At 39.8% G+C, this 16,896-nt stretch overlaps 1 protein-coding gene across 8 annotated transcripts in view; it reads right to left on the reverse strand.

Moving 5' to 3' along the window:
* The window catches only part of ENTREP2 (endosomal transmembrane epsin interactor 2), a 168,630-nt gene that overhangs the window by 65,801 nt on the left and 85,933 nt on the right, over positions 1-16,896 (reverse strand). The window contains exon 3 of one of the 8 annotated variants that reach the window (XM_075431691.1): positions 5,595-5,637. The exons of the other annotated variants lie outside the window; for them this stretch is intronic. Within the exon in view, the coding sequence (XP_075287806.1) occupies positions 5,595-5,636 (42 nt within the window). The 5' untranslated portion in view covers position 5,637. The remainder of the gene's footprint in view (positions 1-5,594; positions 5,638-16,896) is intronic. 8 annotated transcript variants of the gene reach the window in all.

The following is a 16,896-nucleotide window of genomic DNA, read 5'->3' on the forward strand; positions in this document are numbered from 1 at the left end:
GTCCCTCACATTCCAGAGCCCCATATCTGTTGCTTAAGGGCAACTGGGCAGGTGAGGGAGGCCGGGGGAAGATTCGCTTGCCCCCCCGAGCAGGGATCTGTTTCCATTCCCCCCCATCTCTTAGGTCCCCTCTTTCTGCTCGGTGGCAAGAGGGTAGGGGGTTCTCTGCTTTCTGTGGAGCCGCCTCCTGCTGCCTCTGCCTCAGGGAGGGCAGGGTGCTGCCCCACCAGTCGATCTCCCTCTCGCACTCCCGGATGCTCCTCAACCTCTCCACTTCCTCCTTCAGCTCTGCCACCAGGCTGAGCAGATCATTCACCTGCTCGCACCGAACACAGCCGTTGTCTCTGCTGTCCGCCGGTACGAGCGCCAGGCTCAGGCACTCCCTGCAGTCAGAGACCTGGACACCCGCGTTCTTGCGTGGGGCCTCCGTCTGGGTCCCCACACTCCTTCGAGCAAGAGCTTTACCACGGGTGGTAACCATGGCTAGAATATCTCCTGGAAGAGCGATGCCCACTACTTGAGTTGCCAGAAGAGGCGGCTGCACCCTGCCTGTCGCCTTTCCCGCTCGCCCTGCCTGCGCGAACTGCCGCGCAAACTGCTGCGCCGCTCCCGGGCTGCTGCGCCGCCTCTGTTCGCCCGCGCTCCTGGTCGCTCACGCTCCCTGGGGGCTGCTCTTTTCCGTGAGGGGGTTTGGCCGCTGTCACACTCGACTCCGCCCCCGCTGAGTCAGAGCTGCCGCTCGTTGGCACCTCCCGCTTTCCCGTTCGGGGGGGGCTGGGGTCTCCTCTCTCTCTCTCGGCGCTTTTTGCCGCCTCGCCGCTGCGGTTTTGCCACCGGAGAAAGGGTCCCTCGGCGCGAGCCTCTGCTCCAGAACCCTTCACCTTCAGTAGCTTCCCCGAAATGGCGAATTAACTGGAGAAGTCAAAGTGGGTATTCTATACAAAGAAATCGATAGAAGAAGCGTTAACAGGACTTCCTACTTAAATATTACCGTAGTCCTAAACTAATTCTACAAAACTAATTAGCTCTGCTCTGAGGCAATGATTAAAAATGACATACCAACTCACAATTTAGAGATGTCATCTTGCACCTGGAATAATAAACTAGCTTAATTCTCTTCATGACCTTAGTTTGCTTCTTTCATTTTGTATTTTCAATAATTTTGAGGCTCAGGTTACATGAAATAAGTTCTCCTAGCCTTCTCACAACGTCCTTCTTTAAGAATAAAGCTGTTTAAAGATCAGGCCTTCACAGCAGCTCTCCACCAAAAGGAGAAAAAAATTTCAAATGCAAAGGGAGGTTGAGGCCAGAGCCTAATAGAGTATCTCTGTTGTACTCCTCAAAGACTGGGATGAAGGACATTTGATTGTAGGCATACATTGCAACAGCAACCTACTTTACCAGTTTCTATTTTATCATCAACTTCATTGCTCCTTTGCAGAAGTCTCAACTTATATGATCATATGATTATGAGAATCTCTCAGATTTCATCTAAATTAAACCACTTTCTAGGCTACTTGATCATCACATAAAAAAGTTAAAAAGCCTGATACAAGACTACAAATTTCAACACCAGCCCCCTCCACCCAATTTATTAAAAGAAAGCTTGTGAATTTTAAGTATATGCCACAAAATTTCAACAGCCGAGCTTAATACAGCTAGAGCCGGTCTTTGAATTTCCTACCATAGCATCGAAAACAGTTGTAGTGGAAGAGACAGGGAACAACCTTATCTTTCATTTTATTCTGCCTATTCATGAATCAAAGCCTCAATGAAAGTTTAGGGACTGGGTCACACTAACAAATTCTCCAAGTTCTGTCAAGACTCCTTCCCAAAGTTTCTGGCTTTATTTAATTACAGATTTACATGTACATCTGGACAATATGTAAAATGGGAATGTGAACACAAAACCTTTTTGCAGAGTGGTTTAAAATTTATAAATGAAAAATCCTATTCAGAAGGGTATGTGTTATTTTCACCATTTGTATTGTGGAAACATTCTAGATTCATGCTACCATTTTCTTACTAAACTTTAACAGAGTTCCCATATTCCTTATCAGTCATATACGAAAATGTTGTGTAGGGAGTACTGAGAGAGCTGGCGGAGGAGCTGGCCAAGCTACTCTCCATCATCTGTCAGCAGTGCTGGCTAACAGGGGAGGTCCCAGATGACTGGAGGATCACCAGTGTAAAACCCATCTGCAAGAAGGGCTGGAAGGAGGATCCTGGGAACTACAGACCTGTCAGCCTGACCTTGGTGCCAGAGAAGATTATGGAGCGATTCCTCTTGAGTGCACTCACTGGGCATGTGAAGGACAACCAGGGGATCAGGCCCAGACAGCATGGGTTCATGAAAGGCAGGTCCTGCTTGACCAACCTGATCTCCTTCTGTGACCAGGTGACCCACCTAGTGGATGAGGGAAAGGCTGTGCACGTCATCTACCTGGACTTTAGGAAGGCCTTTGACACTGTTCCCCACAGCATCCTCCAGGAGAAACTAGCTGCCCATGGTCTGGAAGGGTGTACTCTTCACTGGATAAAGAACTGGCTGAATGGCCGAGCACAGAAAGTGGTGGTGAATGGAGTTAAATCTGGCTGGTGGCTGGTCACGAGTGGTGTTCCCCAAGGCTAGTTTCAGGTCCAGTCTTGTTTAACATCTTTACCAATGATCTGGATGAGGGGATTGAGTGCTCCCTCAGGAAGCTTGCAGATGACACCAAGTTGGGCGGGAGTGTCGATCTGCTCGAGGGTAGGAAGGCTCTGCAGAGGGATCTGGACAGGCTGGATTGATGGGCCAAGGCCAGCTGTATAAGGTTCAACAAGGCCAAGTGCCGGGTCCTGCACTTGGGTCACAACAACCCCATGCAATGCTACAGGCTTGGGGAAGAGCGGCTGGAAAGCTGCCGAGCGGAAAAGGACCTTGGGGTTGCTGGTCAACAGCCGGCTGAACATGAGCCAGCAGTGTGCCCAGGTGGCCAAGCAGGCCAACGGCATCCTGGCTTGTGTCAGGAATAGTGTGGCCAGCAGGAGTAGGGAGGTGATTGTGCTCCTGTACTCGGCACTGGTGAGGCCACACCTGGAGTACTGTGTTCACTTTTGGGCACTTCACTACAAGAAGGACATTGAGGTGCTGGAGCATGTCCAAAGAAGGGCAATGGGGCTGGTGAATGGTCTAGAGAACAAGTCTTATGAGGAGGGGCTGATGGAACTGGGATTGTTTAGTTTGGAGGAGGCTGAGGGGAGACCTTATTGCTCTCTACAACTACCTGAAAGGAGGTTGTAGTGAGGTGGGTGGTCTCTTCTCCCAACCAACTAGCAAGAAGACGAGAAGAAATGGCCTCAAGCTGCATCATTGGAGGTTTAGGTTGGATATTAGGAAAAATTTCCTTACTGAAAGAGTGGTCAGGCATTGGAACAGGCTGCCCAGGAAAGTGGTGGAGTCACCATCCCTGGAGGTGTTCAAAAATGTGTAGATATGGCACTTTGGGACATGGTTTAGCAGGCATGGTGGTGTTTGGTTGACGGTTGGACTTGATGATCTTAGAGGTCTTTTCCAACCTTAATGATTCTATGACTCTATGAATAATTATTTTATAAATAAAATGATTAATGAAAGATTATTTGTGATTTTGTCTTAGCTAAACTATGACGTTTCAACAGTGTACTGGGAAATCCACTACGATTTTGTTCACAGTCTTAGGACTATACCTAAACACTTGATGTAGGAATCTTTCCCTACTGTGCTAGAAGAGTTCTACTTCCCAAAACTTCAGAGAGGAGTAAAAAATAAATTTACAATTCAATCAGTTTCTCAACTGGTTACTCTTTATTCCTTTAGAAAGTTGGCGGAATGCAGTGATGTAAAAAAAGGGTGCACTGGTCCCATGCTATGGCGGAAGATGTGAAGAGCCACATGAGGCTCGCCTTTACACTCCCTCACAGGCAAGGAGAATCTGGTTGTAATTTGCATTACTGAAATTTTCAAATAGAATAATGTTAGCTTAAAGCAGAAATGATGCTCAGAGCAACAGTACTGAAAATCATCCATCAAAAGAATAAGAACCGATCCTTAGACTCTTCTGGGTTTTTTCCAGATATGAATTTTAACAGTAAGATCTTTTAGTGAAATGATAAAGTACAAAACAACAACAAAAGAGCGCCAAATCTCTTTCATTTCCTCCCTATACTGAGTGAATAAAGAACTGTTTAGGGTACAGAACACAGGAAATTATTAATCATAATGCAGTTTATACCAGTGGAGAATCACAAAACAAGCACTCTCATATTGATATAAACCAGAAATATAGTAATATGCCTTCAAGGAATAACCAGATTGCCAGCCACCAATATTTACAAAGCTTATCCTTCTACTAAGTAAAACAAAGGTACTGGGTTATTTCATTCCTTCAGCAGCAACGATGAAGAAAACAGAAGAGACGTGCCAGATCACACATAGTCCTGCTGTTCACTCTGCCCACATGCTCATACTTAACCAATACAACTGCTTAATCTCCTCCCCTTTTGTGTTACCTTGTAAGAATAAGGAACATAATGCATTAAGATGAATATAGTGAAAGAAAAAAGATTATCATATAATAAAATATTATTCATTTTATCATATGAATTATACATCTATATACATATTCACCATATTTAGGCTTTTATTGCAAATGCTTTGAAGTTATTCCACTTTGTTCTGCTCACAGGTAAAATTAAGATCTACCATCTAGATGAAGATTCATGTACACTGCCTTTTGAGATGAAGAAACTAAGCATATTGGGTTATTTCATACAGGGGTCACCTCTAGAGACTACTTTGCTAGGTCAAGTATATGTACAGGTGTTCACCTAACTGATGAGATCAGTGATCAAAGCATAAATAAAACACAAGACATGCAGGATCGCAGAAGACTTTTTTATGTTCCTCATAGAAAGAATATCTCATGAATTCAAAGGTGAATTACTTCCAAAACAAAGAACAGGGAAACTTTGCCTGTCAGCCAATTCTGTGTTCTTAGAAAGAGGGAACCATCCACTGGGTATTCACGATAATGTCTGCTTCCAAATTGCTTGAAATGAATGACACCAAGAAAGAGCACCCACCATGCACGAGTCTACAAACGGAAATACTACATTCTGGGATTCCAACAAGGAGGTAGTTAGCAGCCTCCGGCCTAATGCTATCAATTCAACTGTAATGAACATATGCATTCCTCTACAAATTCTCTTTTGATACGACTTCTCCAGCAAATAACAAGGATTACTAGAAAGGATGATCGCAATCAAAAGAGAAAGGTTTAATTATCAGGAATGCTCTGATATGCCTTGATTATTTCTGCAATATTAACCTGTTGCAAAATACTTTGCAAAATACTAAAGGATACTGTAGGATAGGCTGAAATTTGGCAAGGATTTAACCTACTGAAATATTCCAGAAATTAGTTTTAACTCGATTACACATTTCTGAAAACATGTTTTAGCATAAATATGCAGAGTATATCAAGAATGAGTTTTTACCATTGCAGTCCCAACATCCACACTTAATAAAAAACCACACCATACACATCTGCACAGAATGAAAAGTCAGTTCTCACCATGCTTTTACAAGGGACAGCCCATAACAAGTGACCTTCCATACTGAAAGAAAAAAAAAATTATTTAAGTCCTAACCCTAATAGGTTATGTTATCTTTCCATTATAAATGAAGTTATTTGTAGTTATATCTTTAGTAAAATTTGTAAACATGCCTTTAAAAATAAATATAGAGTACCACAGAAATCATTAAGAGTAAAGAAGCCTAGATATACTGAAAATTATTGAAAATACAGCACAGTTACCCCTTACTTTTCTTACTCATCATTGTTATTCTTTTTTCACGTTTCTGACAATGCAGTTTTTGATAATTGATGAAAAAAATATTTAAAGTGTAATTTGGAAAACTTCTCATTGAACTATACTAAAAATGAGGAAAACTTTTGCAAACATCACTTTCTAGTCATGTCAGGAGAATTTTCTGCAACCTTCGCAACTTTAAGAGGACGTAAGTCTAAAAATGCATGTGTATTTAATAAATAATATGAAAATATGTAAATATAATTGTTATTTTACAGACCGCATATGCCATGAGAAGAGCATTTCTCCCACCAATGTCACAATTTGGCTTGTATTTTTCAGTCACCATAGTTTGAGCAATAAACCATGAAAAACTAACCTTAGACAGCTATATTCTCCAAAACTCACTCACTCATTTGAAATAATACACATCTTAAATCAGTGTCAAAATGGTTGTTAATCATATTGCAAGAAACGAAGCACTAAAGATTATATTATGCTTTAGAACACTATTCAATACTGTCACAATCCATTTAAAAGTCATCTATAAGGTAGGGTAGCTCCTAATAATGCTTTCTAGATAAAGTAGTATGTGAAATAATCCATTTGTACACCACCATAGAGATTGTTTTTGTTTTCCTTATTAGTTCCTTATTGTCCTGGACTCAAGAAAATAATTTTACTGACAACTCCATAAAAGGTGATATCCTGGGGGGGGGAAAAACCCTGCATTTCAGAACCATATACTGTTCAAATTTTCATTCTTCTCCCTTCTCATCCCCCTGTAAGTATATTCCACCAACGCATTGCAGTACCTTTAATACTTCCATGACAAGACATTTACGCCAACTTTATTCTCATTTGAACAACTACTGAAGTTCTCAAAAAGCAGAAAGACAGAATATGATCTTTGTGGGACATGGTTCTTGCATCATAACTGAGCTTTATTAAAATGCACTATGGTGTCTTTAATCTGCTGCAATCACAAAAGGCCTTCTGCCGACCTACACTACACTTGGATTTTGGGTAGAAGAGACTAAAAATGGCTTGCAATTGTATGTTGTCAAAAGTTCACCATTAAAGCTAAACTTACAGAATCTAAAAATGCTGACATAGAGCATTTACGGTACCTTCTCTATTCTCATCAGTAACCTTATGACTGGTGGTTAAAAGGAAAGTAAAAAGTCTCTTTAAAAACAATTCATATTAAAATTTTCACTCGTGGTCAAAAGCTTTTTTGTGATGACCACTACAGCTATACTTTAAATTACATTTGGAAGAAACCTTAATTTCTGAAGAACAATATGGAAAAACAGTCCTAAAAATTAACCAGTTATTCTATAAGTACTTAACAAATGCAGCCTGATTTCACGTGAAGTTTTGTTTCAACCACATTTATATTCATTTTGCATTCTTCTGTGTTCTCTCATCACTGCTCCTCTTAAAGAGTCTCCAGCTCCTTTTCCTTCTATCTTTCCATTTTCCAGCTGTCTGCCACCACACAAGAAATCCCACAGGTCTGCAACTAGTTGCAAGCTACATGTGCTGTCTGACCACTGCAGGTGTGCTTGGCTGATCAGTCAGCCCAGCAAACAGCAGCACGTGTTGAAGCCATGCTACAGTCTTTCCTTTCGCGCGAACACTCATTCCGGTTATCTCCTCTGCTCTGGTACCAATTATATCATCTGTCCTTCAAGGATTTTTCTCTCTTTAAAACCTATATTCTTGTGTCAGATTTGGCTGAAGTTGTCTGCTCAAACATTACTAGGAAGACACAGCAGATGAAGACAGATATTTACAAATACTGTTTCTTTAGAAAAATGCTGGAACATAGGTTTATACACAGCAATCCAGCAACTTTGGAATATGGAAAGGCTAACGATTATAGGGTAAAGAGAGGTTGGTAGCCCTAAATCTACACTTCTATATCTGTGCAGAAACAGATTTCTGTAAAAAATTAATAATGCTGTGATTACAGCATATCTGCAAAATTCTTTCAATGTATCATTTTTTTGTCTGAGATTTTTGTCATAACATGAGACAATTCAAAAAGCTGAAGGATCGTGAACCTTTTCAATAGGAGTGTCTTCTTGCACTGTGAATACACACACACAACGGCAGCTCTCAGATGTCCCTGTCTCCTGTGAAAACTTTGAGATTATTATTTCTCATAATGTAACATTTTTGGCTGTGATAAAGTTTCTACTCAAACAGCGATACTGTACAAAAAAAATGTATGATTACAGGAGCAACACATTTTGCATTTTATTGTGTTTAAAATATAGCTCATTTTTAAGTCAATTTTTAAGAACAGCAAACAGTATGGCTATAGCAATCTGAGAATTAGCACCTCTTAGAAAATTATTAGTATTCTCAGTGAGATTATTTGTGAACGTTTTTTCCTGCATAATTCTGAAATGTAGATACACCTATACACATGCCTTCAGAATAGTCTCAATGTAGATCTGAATTTTATGGATGCTAGCAAAAAATCGAGAGGATTTACAGAACCCCATACATTTATTCTCTCACTCCATTCTTTTTCATCACTTCCTTTTTTGTCTCTTAAAATATCGCTTTTTTTCTCCACAATTGGCCTCAAGTAATTTATTCTCTTTTGGTTTTACCATAATCTTTAGACTTCCTTTCATCTTATTTCCCAAAGGCACAGTTAAAACTGTATTGCCTGCAAAACTGAACGTCTTTAATCCTTGAGGTAGTTGGCTCAAGCCACCTCTTTGCCCTTACTTTTATCTTCACAATTTGTTCTTGAAGTGTTAGGATGAAAAAAGGGGAGAAATAAAAGAACAACTCTAGCATATATAGTGCAGTTTGTTACTTGCAACAGAAGACATTAACATTTTCAGTTTTCTGTCAACATGCAGCTTTCTACCAAAAAGTAAAACTCATTGAAGTTGTACATCTAAGCAAAAAATATACTGGAGAAGCTACAGTGTGCTAGTATGACTCTAAAGAAGTAAGTTTGAGAAGACATAGTTTCTTATGCAAAAGGAGAAAAATTTAATAACTGGAGAACTTCAAATTCCATTACAATGATAATTCCGGATCATCCACATTCTTTTTTTGAAAAAAAAAGTTAAAGCTGCTAGTAAAAAACATACCTAGGGACTCCTGACTGCAAAATTAATACTTGCAAAGATATGGCCCTCACAATGTCTGACTGTAACCATCAGTTAAATATTTAATTAAATGCATCACATCATAATCTGAAAAAATACTAACAGACATTATTAACTTTCTATAACCAGGAAACACTCAAAAATGTCCATGCTAACTGTAAGTACATCAAGGCATTATGTAAGTGTCAATGCATTCCTCTACATTGCTACATGATCTTCTCAATTAATACCGCTAATATACCAAATATATACGCTCACAGATTTCAGAAATAAATTTGCCAAATATGAAACTGGTCAAAGCTTTCATTGTAATATCAAACAAGTCCTTGAAAGTGCGGACTACGCATCTGACATGATGACAGGTAATTAAGACTGCAGGAGCAAAATTCTTTAAAAAATGTAAGATTATGACCAATATGTATCATTCGCATACTCATACAGCGCAGAATCATGCACTACAACCATTCAAGGCCAAAAATTTTGTGTCTAATGAACATCTGTATTCCGGTTCACTAACTGGCCCTTCTTTTTGTTCCATATTTGCACAAAGAATGTACCATATTGTTTCCTTTCAAGCAAGAAATTAAAGAAGTCCAAGCTACAAAAGAATGGAGGTAGAGGGTGAATACATACAGAAAACATTTCCTGAACTCCTAACAACTGGCAAGCAACCCTACTTTCTTGTCTATGCTATTACTATTCACTTTCTGGATAATTCTAAATACTGTCCTCCTCTATTACCACATATTACACAGAGATGAGCACCAGAGCTCTCCATGTGAAGCCAATCACAGGACAATTTCACCAGCAGAAGCCTAATCCCCACAGCTCTCTGTAAAGATGGTGCTAGATAAAAACCTGAATAGCATCTCAAATGACAATTTTCTGTGGGTGCCAAGCATGAAGGCTTTTGTCAGTAACAATACTGATACACACTGAAACCCAGCACGGTTAACACTGCACACTGGATGAGTACCCAGTCATCTCATAACAGGACTTGACACTGTCCAAAATTAATTGATGCCTATAGAGAGAAGGGCACCTCCCTGTCTTTCAGCTAGGGATGTAACAAATTAGCATGTACTTTGGAAATTCTAACTCCCATACAAGTAGAGTAATGTTTTCCTGATAACCACTGCCTGAAGTGATGCTTCAAAACTGTAGGCATGAAGTTTAGGTAAAAAATGTTTAAACTAGCTTCCTTACAACAGGTTCTATTATCTCATTATCAGCTGTCTCAAAAAAATAATTCCTTTGTTCTAAAACTTGCCATTTCATTTGGTGCCACCTTTTGCTAAGAAAAATTGTGAATAATTATGCCCTACTGACCTTTTCCAGGCCAGTAATGCATTTTGTAAAATTGAATCTGTCTTATTCAAGACAAAGAGTTATCACCCCTATCATTATTCCCATCACCTTTCTCTTAACACTTTTCCGGTGAGGTAACTGGAACTACACTCAGCATTCAATACATGGTTTTAAACTGTCACATACATAATGAGATATTATAACCTGTTCTATACTTCCTTCCTAATAACACCTAGCATTTTATGTGTATTACTGAATGCCAAGTATTGAACTTCTCCATCACACAGCATTTATCATAATTCAACTTTTAAGTCTTCCTCTGTAGCATCTACCCCACTATCAGCAGTCATACACAGGATACCTAGTACACGTATTTTTGACATAGCAACACTCACGTACAAAGCAATACTGGAATGAAGGAACACCAGATGAGCAACCAGATTTCACAGGGTAGCAGGTCTGTCTGCTAATTCTGGCTCTGCTAATGACCAGCTGTTTGGCTTCAGGCATGATACTTCAACTGCATGCCTCTGCCATAGACATGAAGTGAGCACTTTGAGACTGTATAACTTCCTAAGTACCTTCACACTTCTGACAACATGAATTCTTTGCGAAAAGTATGAATCAAGAATTTATGTACCAGAAAGTATAAATCAAGAGCTCCTTCAGATTTCTGCAGGTCCAGCCTTGTGAGTTTGAGCTCAGCGAGCTTCTGAAGTTTCTTTTGGCAACGTGTTGAATCTTACTGTACCACTCCTTATGGACAAACGGCCATGTGTTTTGCTGACTAAAGCACATACAGAGCATTTTTCTGTTTCAAAGCTCCTTAAAGTGTTTGAAGAAAAAGTTTCAAGGATGAATAAGCTATTCCAGAAAGAGCCGTCTTCCCAGAAGTAGTCTGCACTTTCACTTTGAAATGAAAGTCAAAATAAGACACAACCTCACATCAGATGCAACTGTGTGAAAGCTGACTCACTGAAAACTTCAGCCATAAGCGATTACATCAAATATGTAGCATCCCTCTACTTTTCAGTACTTGATACCAAGGGGGTACACGTATCTTCATGCCTGCTATATGGAAGAAAACAGACGTATAAAGCAAAATAACTACTGCATATGAATAAATCCGGAGCACAGTAAAAAGGAACAGCATATACTAATGTGGTTTGAATAATGACTGACTACTACAAGGAGGAAGTAGTCTCTAGATGCAAAGTAATTAAAGTCCTCCAAAAGTGATGTCAGTATTGTATCACATGAAACTGTATTTGTACAAGCAAGATTTTATTTCATTCCTAACACTTTCATTTTGGAGATACATACAAAACAGGATTTTCTTTTCATTGCTGGCATTTCAATCACTACTTTCCCTCATGGTTTTCAGTGGTTTGATAGTCAAGACACTAATACTTAGAAAATGCTACCTTCTGTGCTAATGAAACATATTACTCAACACTACTGTGTAGTGTACTTTGAGAAAAATCAGGAATTGACATGTTAACCTTGCTTCTGCAAAACTGTCAATCCTCTGTACCTGTAATACTGCATCTATGTGTTTTTCCCTGTTAATTCCTGTCGTCTAGTTCTCTGAAAGGTCATAAAGTCATCCTTGAATGAACAATTTTTTTCTTACATTACTGAAATACAGTGTTTCAAAAACTTTCTACAAAGGAGTTTGACATTAGATACTACAGAGTTTTCCAACCACATTAAATATGTATGCATATGTTTAATGTTGTTTAAAATATAGATACTTTAATATATACATTTATGATTTGTGAAGCATCAAGAATAGCCTGAGGCAAATGTGCTTGTCTCTAAACTATTGTGTGAGTAGATTAGAAATCTGCAGCATGGTATTTTGCTCACAAAGCTTTGCCTTACATGGTCTATATATAGTAACATTTATTATTATTTATTCTATAGAATTTATAGTTTCCCTGACAGAGATGCAGAAGGACACAAGCAGAAGCAAAACTGAAAATTTATGAGCACCAGGCATTACAAAGTGGTGAGATCAGCAGCTGTGCCAGTAGGGGGTACAGAAACAAGCTACCTGTTGGATCAGCCAGATCCTGAATTTAATATGAAGATTTCTGACTTTTCTATGAAGTCAGCTTCTCCACAATAAACACATGTGCATTCTCTTTCCCCACAATGCAGACAAGCAGCTCATCGTAGCCAAAGCACTGCACATTCATACCTTACCTCATTTCAGACTAACATTTCTTCTTGCCTATTTCCCTAAATAATCACACCCCTAATAATAACTATGATGAAGTTTTAAGATCTGTTATACTGAATAACAAATAATAGTCTGTATATATACTTTCTTCCAATGGTCCCTTCGAAAGCTTTGTAGAAACTCAAAAATTTATCAAAGTATAAGTGTAAGAATACAGGATTACTTCTCATTAATTCAAGTAGTATTAATTATATATTTTTGTTGTTATTACTGCAATAATTTAAATTATTATTATCATCTTAATGGTCTAGTTGATATTTTATGTTTCAACATATCTGATACACTTGTTTTATATTCTCAAGTCATTCATCCAGGAAAAGAGAGTTCAGAATAAATACACTCAGATTTTGCCTGCTTCTGTAATCAGAAATATAAGATTAAAAAAAAAAAATCTCTTAAATCACAGAATCCATAGACTAAAAGACTCGATGGGCAGTGTCTCTTACATCTGTTCAGCGTGGTGCTTTGTGTATTAAGAATAACCTGTGTTAACTGAAGCCTGGAGCCTGAAGTGCAGCCTGTGCCAGATGAGCTTCCTCTTACTGAGTAACTGGGCTTACTCAAGTTAGAGAAGATTGCTGCGACTGCAAGATGGGGGCCACAGAGTCTCTGCATGGAGCAGAGCTCAAGGAGCAGGCAGAGCAGGCAATGGCAGTCAAGTTGCATAGAGGACAGAAGAAAGCATGGTAGGAACCTGACCGAGAGAAACAGAGTGGCGTGCGGCCACTTGAAAGATTACTGAGGAAAGGAAACTAGGAAGGATTCCCCACAAAGCCACCTGGATTCTGAGAAGATTCATATAAAAACATTTTAACATTTCTATCCTCTCATCTCTAGTTCCATTATAAAAGGTAACTCTCACAGTTTATATTCCAAGAAAAACTGGCTTTAAAAGCATATTGTTCTTCTCTACCCAGTTCACTATAGTAGAATGCCTAGACAGCTCTGTCTCAAATCCCTAGCCAACACAAGGTCCTACCATGAACAAAAACCAGAGAGCAGCTCTTCAACTAATTAAACGAAGCATAAGCAGCTAGTAACAGTGGGAAGCCAAAACTAGCCAAATTTAGGCTAAGGTATTGATTTTTAGTAAGATTTATTAACCATTGGAATACTGTACATAGGAGCATGCTGGAGTGTTCAACAAAAAGGCAACACCAGATAGCATTTTTAGAAACTTTTTTTTAAGATATTTTGGACTATATAGCACAAATCCAAAGGAAGTTTTACAGTTCATGATTAAAGCTGTTTGGGCTGTTATTTTAAGTGGTCATAGTACCTGATTTTATTGATCATAGTACCTGATTTTATTGATATTTAATTTACTCAGTTATAAAGCATACAACACAAAAATATCGTAAGATAAAATTCAAACTTCATTTAATCACAGATTACAGAATTAAACAGATCACTCACATAATTTTAAAATGAGCCCAATTAAAAAACTTACTATACGGAAACGACAACCAAACCAACATTGTTGACTAATGGTTTGCAATTGCACAAGAAACAACAAAATTTAGCTTCCCATTATTTGCCTCACAATAGAAATTCTTTTGTTACATGATTCAGTTGTATCACTTTCAAAATTATTTCTCAATACTTGCCAAGAAGAGATTTATAATGAAAAAGTGTTGGCATTTCAGATCTGTTTAAATCAGCATTCCAAGTCCTCTGTCTAAATTAAAATAGAGGTTTGAACAAAAATATTTTCTCTAGGTCTACAGCAATGTTCTATATTAAACAGGAACAAATATTCCCTGCTGTGTGGCACAGCATTAGGTTAAAGATTTTAATGCTTTTATGTTAACAAACATAAATTATATTGTTTTATCAAAAAATACACAAAACCATTCAATTCTACTCATTATTAAATTAAATTACATTTCCTCCAGATAAAATTCCTTTTGACTACATCTAATGAGGCTATTTAACTTTTGAAGAGAAACCTGAAATGTTGGCTTTAATATTAAAATACATGCAAATATTTGTAATTTCAAAGCTAAATATTTCAGACGAAAACTTCTAAAGTTAAACTTGGTGTTCATGATTTTATTGACCATGTTATGGTCCTATCAACTTGTTTTCATCCAAATAGATTTTGTAGTTTAATTAATTTATTCCTAGTTGCTTGGTTGTATCTTCATTTCTATATTTCTTTACAAAAATTTTCTGTGGAAAAACCCAACTAGAACTTCAAAAATTACGCTATCTGAGATTATAATAAATACTGCTGTTTTTAATTTACAAGAAAAACTATGCCTCTCTCCTACACTATTTTATTTATTGCTAGAGTAGCACTCAGCTTCAACCAAGAGTCAGCAAGTCAAATCTTCAAAATAATTATCTGAAAGCTATTCACAAGAGCACAGTGCACAACAGAAAGGGGCACTGTGTGTTGCCAGTAGGATTTGCATCACAAAGAACAACATCTATTTAAAGACCAGAAGAATTAGTTTAGTTTCCTCCCGTATCACTGTGTAGTAAATAACAACAATAATAATAGAGATTCAGTAGTTGCTTTCCAGTCTTTTCAAGAATGCTGGAATCCAAAACGTGACCTTGTCTATGTGTACAGGAGTACAGAGTGACAGACAAAGAGAAAGATCTGTTTATACCAAAACAAATCTCCTCTAATAGCTCATAAGAGTATTCCAATTCAATACCTCCAAGAAATTCCCTGACAGTAAATGCAATTTGCATAGGTGGAAATTCTGATGGCCACACAGATTATTTCCTCAGGTGTGATCAGATTAAAGGACTGCAACACAACAATGAGTTTCGCATTGTCATATTCTACACAAAACAATCTGTTTGTTATTTCTGTAATGCTGTATTACAGTAGTATCTGAATGAGGCAGGTGTCCTGGTGACAGAGGATGCAGAGAAGGCAGAGCTACTGAATGCCTTCTTTGCTTCAGTCTTCAGTGCCAAGGCAGGCCCTCAGGAATCCCAGGCCCCGGAAGTAAGAGAAGAAGCCCACAGAGAGGGTGACTTTCCGTTGGTCGAGGAGGACTGCGTGAGGGATCGCTTAAGCGATCTGGACGTCCACAAATCCACGGGCCCCAATGGAATGCACCCACGAGTGCCGAGGGAGCTGGCGGATGTCATTGCTGAGCCACTCTCCATCATCTTTGAGAGGTCCTGGAGGACAGGAGAGGTGCCCGAGGACTGGAGAAAGGCCAATGTCACGCCAATCTTCAAAAAGGGCAAGAAGGAGGACCCAGGGAACTACAGGCCAGTCAGCCTCACCTCCATCCTGGGAAAGGTGATGGAGCAGCTTATCCTGGAGGTCATCAACAAGCAAGTGGAAGAAAAGAAGGTTATCAGGAGTAGTCAGCATGGATTCACCAAGGGGAAATAATGCCTGACCAATCTGATAGCTTTCTACGATGGCATGACTGGCTGGGTAGACGTAGGGAGAGCCGTGGAGGTTGTCTACCTTGACTTCAGCAAGGCTTTCGACACGGTTTCCCATAACATCCTCCTAGGGAAGCTCAGGAAGTGTGGGCTAGATGAGTGGTCAGTGGGGTGGATTGAGAACTGGCTAAACGGCAGAACTCAGAGGGCTGTCATCAGCAGTGCTGAGTCTAGTTGGAGGCTGGTAACTAGTGGCGTCCCCCAGGGGTCAGTACTCGGCCCAGTCTTGTTCAACTTCTTCATCAATGACCTGGATGAAGAGTTAGAGTGTACCCTCAGCAAGTTTGCTGACGACACCAAACTGGGAGGAGTGGTAGATATACCAGAAGGCTGTGCTGCCATTCAGCGTGACCTGGACAGGCTGAAAAGTTGGGCAGAGAGGAACCTGATGAGGTTCAACAAGGGCAAGTGCAGGGTCCTGCCTGGGGAGGAACAACCCCATGCATCAGTACAGGCTTGGGGTGGACCTGCTGGAGAGCAGCTCTGTGGAGAGGGACCTGGTTGTCCTAGTGGATGACAGGTTGACCATGAGCCAGCAGTGTGCCCTGGCTGCCAAGAAAGCCAATGGGATCCTGGGATGCATCAAGAATAGTGTGGCCAGCAGGTCAAGGGAGGTTCTCCTTCCCCTCTACACTGACCTGGTGAGGCCCCATCTGGAGTACTGTGTCCAGTTCTGGGCTCCCCAGTTCAAGAAAGATGAGGAGCTACTGGAGAGAGTCCATCAGAGGGCTACAAGGATGGTGAGGGGACTGGAGCATCTCTCCTACGAGGAGAGGCTGAGGGAGCTGGGCTTGTTCAGCCTGAAGAAGAGAAGGCTGCGAGGGCACCTAATAAATGCTTACAAATATCTGAAGGGTGGGTGTCAGGAGGATGGGGCCAGACTCTTTTCAGTGGTGCCCAGTGACAGGACAAGGGGCAATGGGCACAAACTGAAGCACAGGAAGTTCCGTC

Source organism: Opisthocomus hoazin, chromosome 10 (assembly GCF_030867145.1).
Source record: "Opisthocomus hoazin isolate bOpiHoa1 chromosome 10, bOpiHoa1.hap1, whole genome shotgun sequence".
Classification (NCBI taxonomy): Eukaryota; Metazoa; Chordata; class Aves; order Opisthocomiformes; family Opisthocomidae; genus Opisthocomus; species Opisthocomus hoazin.